Source organism: Brassica oleracea, chromosome C9, assembly GCF_000695525.1.
Source record: "Brassica oleracea var. oleracea cultivar TO1000 chromosome C9, BOL, whole genome shotgun sequence".
Taxonomy (NCBI): Eukaryota; Viridiplantae; Streptophyta; class Magnoliopsida; order Brassicales; family Brassicaceae; genus Brassica; species Brassica oleracea.
In genome coordinates this window covers 30,511,712-30,517,832 of record NC_027756.1, presented here as the reverse complement: position 1 = coordinate 30,517,832, position 6,121 = coordinate 30,511,712, and the positions used below count along the sequence as shown (strand labels likewise).

The window sequence follows — 6,121 nt, the reverse complement described above, 5'->3', positions numbered from 1 at the left end:
TATTTGAAATATATATATTTTAGGTGAGATTTAGATAGATTAGAATGAATATTCTGCTATAAACAATCCATACTATTCTACAAGTAAATCAAAAATATTTAAATCTTAACATAGATATATTTTATTATTGAAAATAATTAATGGTAACCGGTTAAACATATATACTTTTGAAATATTTGAAATACATATATTTTATGTCTTACAATCTAAATGTGTGGGATTATATGATACTTGAGAAATATTACATAATATTATTAAAAATCATTTTTAAACTTTAATTTTCCTAAAATTTAGCTAAATCGTTTTAGTAAATATGTTAAACACAAAAATTTAGCTAAATTTGATTTAAGAAATAATTTAATAAAATAGGAAAAACAATGATTACTTAAAGTTAATGTTTTTACTTAAAGTTAATGTTTTAATAGAGTCAGTATGAGTCTGTTTAAGTTGATGACAAAAAAACCATAAAGTTATTGTTATTTAATATTTCAGTGGCATTGACTTGTAAATAAGTTATAAATTTAAGGGTAAATATATATTTGTACTTCTCTTTTAATATTATAGATTGGTTCAATACTATTGAAGATATTTCCTATTATTTTTTGTTCCTATGTTTTGGGAAGGTTTGTCCAAAATCAAATATCTCATGTACCTATATATGTTTTTTCAAAAAAAAAAAGAACCTATTAATGTTGATAACAGAAAAGTAAGAATTCTTTTACGCAAACTTTGACACAAGAAGAAATGAGAATGAGTGTTAAGTATGAAATCATTAGACGTCGGTAAAGATCCTTGAGGAAAATACTGAGGTCTATGAGGAAACACACATGATGATGAGATAAGTCTTGATACAATTACTTTACATCAATAAATTGGTGGATTTTCTTTTAGTAGAAAACGGATATTTATCAGGAAGAGTTACAGAAGACTCAAATTAGGAAGAGATAGATGCAAATAATCATGGATTAGGGTATGACTGTTGGTGCAGAGCTTGAGAGCTAAAGATACATCATTCGCCAAATCTGAGCAATTTGTCTCATTCGAGTCTGCAAAATACTTTCCACTAATCCTTTTGGTTTCGTTACTCAAAGCCACATAACAAGTCGTCGCTGCGCCCTAACCGCCATAATAAAAAAGAATTCGGGAGTTAATATAATAAATATAAAAGTATTAAATTTTTTTCTTTTTGGTAAAAAGTATTAATATATTTGCCTGTGTTAATGTTAATACTTCATAGGGTTAGTTCTTATATTCATAATCTGACTTATGTTGCCATGTATTTATATACGAGTCTCTGGCATTAATATTGATGATGACTTTTGTTTGGCATTTAAAATAACATATATATTGTCAGGAAAAAACAATATAAGTTTATTAAGCCTATGATCGTACTACTTGGACAAAAAATGGAAGGAATAAACATAAACCTACCTGGCTTACAGACTTTAGGAGCTTCGAAGCTATCAAAAACAGAGAATCTGCATCAAAGAACATCATGATTTTATTTTCATTGATTTTTCCTTACCAATTATTATATTCCTTTTGCACTACTATATATGGAAAGTTTTAATTTCACCTGTCAAAAGACCCTTGTGTGCTCTGATAATTCCTGTTTTAACAATCCCTGGATGGACTGCATTTATCGTTACGTTTGCATTTCTGTCCTGTAAGCACATATAGTTGTGAATTTTCCCAATTATTATTTTAATAAATAAAAATAAAAATAAAAATAAAAATAATTAATATTTGCTTAAAATCTAATTTTCAAACTCACCTTTAATCGCCTGCTCAGCGCTTTGGCATGTAAAATTGTTGCCAGCTTTGACTGAGCATATGCCTTTGTACCATTATACCTTTGGTTACGCAACACAAATTAGCATACCAAACATAAACCCTGTCATATGAATAGTTCTATATACAATAGGTAGTTTTAAGTATTAAAAATAGAAATGAGTGTGAATTACTTAGTGGGATGTAGTAATTCAGGGAAGGAGAAACAATCAGGCTTGACCCAACTATGAATCACGGAAGTAAGGTTAATGACTCGTCCTTCGATTCCACTCTTCTTGGCCGTATCTATCATTTTCTCTATCAGCATCTCTGTTAATAAGTAATGTCCTGAAAAAAACATATACTTCCCATCATTAATTCTTCTTCACTCCATACGGTCATATGTCTAATGATTCCAGAAAACTACCTAAAAAGTTTGTAGCAAATGTCAGTTCAATCTTTTCCTCTGAGAATTCAAGATTTGGAGAGAAAATCCCTGCATTGTTTCTGCAAAAAAAAAAGGTTATAATATATATATATATATCGTTTCCTTTCAAGGGTGTGATTAATTAAAGTCTCAGTCTCATTGTACAAATGAGTGTGGATGGGAAAAGAAAATGATGGTACAATCCAACTTTTGTAGCTCTATTAGTATAATTGTAACATCCCGAATTGTGATATATGGAAAGGCTTAAGAGGATTTATTTAGCTACCTATGTCACCAAAGTTGACTTACCTTTTCCGTCACACATCCGTTTAGAACTCCAGAGTTAAGCGTGTTTGGGCTGGAGTAGTGAAAGGATGAGTGACATATCGGGAAGTGATTCGCGATACCATGCGAGTGAGGCCAAAGCACGGGGAAACGTCGGGTGGTGATTGCAGGGTTAGTAAACAATGATTCCGAGCCTTGGAAAATTTACGCACCGATCGTTGGAACGGGATGGGGCCCACGGGCCGAGAGAGCGGGCATGGGTGGCCTATTAGCCCTGGTCGGTCGGGACGTTACAACCATTAGCCGTGGGCGGTCGGGACGTTACAAATTGTAACATCCCGAGTTGTGATATATGGAAAGGCTTAAGAGAATTGATTTTGCTACCTATTTCAGCAAAGTTGACTTACCTTTTCCGTCACACATCCGTTTAGAACTCCAGAGTTAAGTGTGTTTGGGCTAGAGTAGTAAAAGGATGGGTAACCTATCGGGAAGTGATTCGCGATACCGTGCAAGTGAGGCCAAAGCACGGGAAAAGGTCATGTGGTGATTGCCGGGTCAGTAAACAAGACTTTCGGTCTTTGGAAAATTAACGGACCAACCGTTGGAACGGGATGGGATCCACGGGCTGAGAGAGCGGGCGTGCATGGCCCATTAGCTGTGGGTGGCCGGGGCGTTACAAGTGGTATCAGAGCTGGTTAGCCATCTCGGTTCTGATCCGAGAGGCGTCTTGAGACCTGTCGTGGGGCGCAGCGAGGACGTTCCGTTTTTTGAGAGGGGGTGAATTATAACATCCCGAGTTGTGATATATGGAAAGGCTTAAAAGAATTGATTTGACTACCTATGTCACCAAAGTTGACTTACCTTTTCCGTCACAAATCCGTTTAGAACTCCAGCGTTAAGCGTGCTTGGGCTGGAGTAGTGAAAGGATGGGTGACCTATCGGGAAGTGATTCGCGATACCGTGCTAGTGAGGCCACAGCACAGAGAAAGGACATGTGGTGATTGCAGGATTTTTGGGCTTTGAAAAATTAATTGACCAACTGTTGGAACGGGATGGGGTCCAGTGAGCGGGCGTGGATCGCACATTAGCCGTGGACTAGTCGGGGCGTTATAGTAATATGCGCAAAGATTCATGAGGTGGTGGAATGAATCTTACGTACATGATAATGTTGAGGGGAAGATCCTGTGAAAGAAACTGAGAGCAGAATCTGGCCACCGAAGAGAGAGAGCTGAGATCAATCTCCAATAATACGATATCAGCTTCTGGGCTCTCTCTCACGATTCTCTCCTTCACAATTTCTGCTTTCTTCATATCTCTTACTGCCATTACTACTCTCACCCCTCTTTTTGCTAACACTCTGGTGGTTTCCGCACCGATCCCAGATGTTCCTCCTGTGAAATAGCGAAGTGGGTCATTAAACAAAAATAAACACTATAACCATTTAATTTCTGCTCATTTTTCTTATTTCATGTTATGAAAATAGAGTATTCCATACTAACATTATATCCGGTATATCATTAGTTTTTTTTTTTGTTTTCTTACAACTAAAATAAAGAGTAAAGAGACACCACTTTAAAATTTATTCATTGATTCTTATTGTGTAAAGTTTCAGCCGACAAATTAGGGAACATAAAGATGGCATAAAGTACGTTTTGGGCAGGCTGATCGCTAAAGAAAATTAAATAAATTAATGTTTTGCAACGATGAGACATGTTTCAAAGATTAAAGTCAAAAGGCAAATCAATTGTGTTTGGAAATATGCTGTAACCAAACAATAGCTATGTTTCAAATTTCAATGGAGACAAAATCAATATTTTCTCAAAAAAAAAAAAAACACAAACAACATCTTCATCGAATATATATATATATATATATATATATATATATATTTGTGCACATCGAATATATTTATATAAATCGTGGTTTTTGCATATAATTTTTTTTTCCCAAGTATTGGAAGAAACTTTATCGAATATCTGATTAGAAAATAACAACAAGTTGACAAAAAAAAAAAGAAAATAACAACAAAATAATTCACAGACGATAAACGAAATATTTGTTGTGCGTACGAGAAGGTAATGATAAAAAGTAATGGTAAAATATGTTTGAGAAGTTCTTTCTTGGGTATTTGGAGGCGAGTACATACTAATTCTGGGAGAACTATGATGTGCTTCGGTATTGCAGCAAAATTTGGGTTCTTTTATTTTTGTAGAGGATATTGAAACCTGTCTTTCGTCAAAAGGGACACACGAGATTCTACTCCACAAAAATTGTTTAAATATACCAAGCATTTCAAATGATATCATCCATTTAAAGTGTAACGAAGACAAACCAGTGATAATGGCCGTGAGATGGGAGTAAGGGAGAAAGCAGTGTTGTGTAACTTGTTCAGCTGTAGATCGTGAGCCAAACCCATTTGGCCCTGCAATTCCTGCTAAGTATCTTAGTGTTCCCTTCATCAGAGAGAGATATAGAAGTAAAGAGAGAGAATTGGTCGAGAATATTGTGTAGCTGAACTTCAATAGAATTGATCACTCTTATAGAGGAGGGTAATGCACACACGTACCTATATGTACACATTTACGTGTGTGTTTGTCATTATTTGTAAACAAAAGTTGAATTAAAGTAAGCAATTACTTGATTACTTGATGGTAACACTTCACACGAGTACTTGTTCATGTGTCTTTTACTTTTGAACACCCAATCCTTTATGTAACGGCCCGATCCCCCGGCGTCCGACCGGGGTTATCGAAAAGGCGTTATGCACACGTGTCTACTCATTTAGACAACCATATGTGTCCCGTTAATGGTCCCAAGAGTCGACGGACGCATAACCTTCTTTGAAATACCGTCACACCCACATCCATATACTTCTACTTAAAGTCCTGCGCACAGGGAAATAGAAAAGGAGGGATGAGCATCAAGTTACTCAGTGAAGTGACTCTAGACCAGCCTACCCGCATGACATTCTATACTACTCTATGCGGTAACTAAGGCTGACTAGCCACTACAATCAGTTGATGCATCTTAACATTTCATATCATCATCATTTATTTCCACACATTCAATTCTATACATTTCTAACAACCTAGCGATCAATCAGTACAATGATCTCACTCATTGTCACCCACGTCAAACCATAGACTTAACCGACTCGACATACCAGACCGACTCAATCTTATGACACCTTTAACACTCAGATACCCGACCATGAACTAACGACTCTACAATGCACGTTTTTATATCATGTCTCTCGCGGCTGGCTCATCTTTTCTCTTTTCTCCGGGGGTAGCTCTCTAGACTTCTACCCCATATTCTTGTGGATTCCACCACAGCTCCTGTGGGTGCCTCCATATTTTTGTGGATTCCACCACAGCTCCTATGGATGCCTAGCGTAGAACTACTACCCCACGTACTCCCTCTAGACTCTATATGATTTCCCAACCCATGCTTAACCTTAACGTTATTCACTTATACATTCACTTATCCTTTCACATCCTTATTCACTTTCACTTATACATTCTCATTCTCATTCACTTTCCTTTACACTTAGACTCGTACTTGAACTCATTCACTAGACGCCACCCGTTATCGGTGTCGCACACAATACACATCACACTCAGGTTTCACTTACAGTAT

The 6,121-nt window shown here is 36.2% G+C and overlaps 1 protein-coding gene across 3 annotated transcripts; it reads right to left on the bottom strand.

Annotated features, from left to right (window-relative positions):
* Positions 1 to 815: 815 nt before the first annotated feature.
* LOC106316256 (short-chain dehydrogenase TIC 32, chloroplastic) lies at positions 816 to 4,999 on the bottom strand. Of its 3 annotated transcripts, XM_013754133.1 has the most exons (9): positions 4,815 to 4,903; positions 4,629 to 4,738; positions 3,642 to 3,873; positions 2,198 to 2,277; positions 1,965 to 2,118; positions 1,775 to 1,853; positions 1,577 to 1,664; positions 1,432 to 1,478; positions 816 to 1,116 (listed from the first exon to the last, which is right to left on the bottom strand). In XM_013754133.1, the coding sequence occupies exons 3-9, from the start codon at positions 3,806 to 3,808 to the stop codon at positions 919 to 921; spliced, it is 813 nt and encodes a 270-aa protein (XP_013609587.1). In that variant the 5' UTR covers positions 3,809 to 3,873; positions 4,629 to 4,738; positions 4,815 to 4,903; the 3' UTR covers positions 816 to 918. The 3 variants fall into 3 exon arrangements, with proteins under 3 accessions (XP_013609587.1, XP_013609586.1, XP_013609585.1); XM_013754132.1 differs by lacking the exon at positions 4,629 to 4,738 and having other exon boundaries at positions 4,815 to 4,999; XM_013754131.1 differs by lacking the exon at positions 4,815 to 4,903 and having other exon boundaries at positions 4,629 to 4,808.
* Positions 5,000 to 6,121: the final 1,122 nt, after the last annotated feature.

Excerpts from the sequence above, each read along its gene's own strand:
- LOC106316256 (XM_013754131.1), bottom strand. The coding sequence starts at position 4,788 with ATGATATCATTTGAAATGCTTGGTATATTTAAACAATTTTTGTGGAGT. Across the intron at positions 3,874-4,628 it reads TCATAGTTCTCCCAGAATTA|GAGGAACATCTGGGATCGGT; the intron begins GTATGTACTCGC and ends GCTATTTCACAG. Across the intron at positions 1,665-1,774 it reads CGCTGAGCAGGCGATTAAAG|GACAGAAATGCAAACGTAAC; the intron begins GTGAGTTTGAAA and ends ATGTGCTTACAG.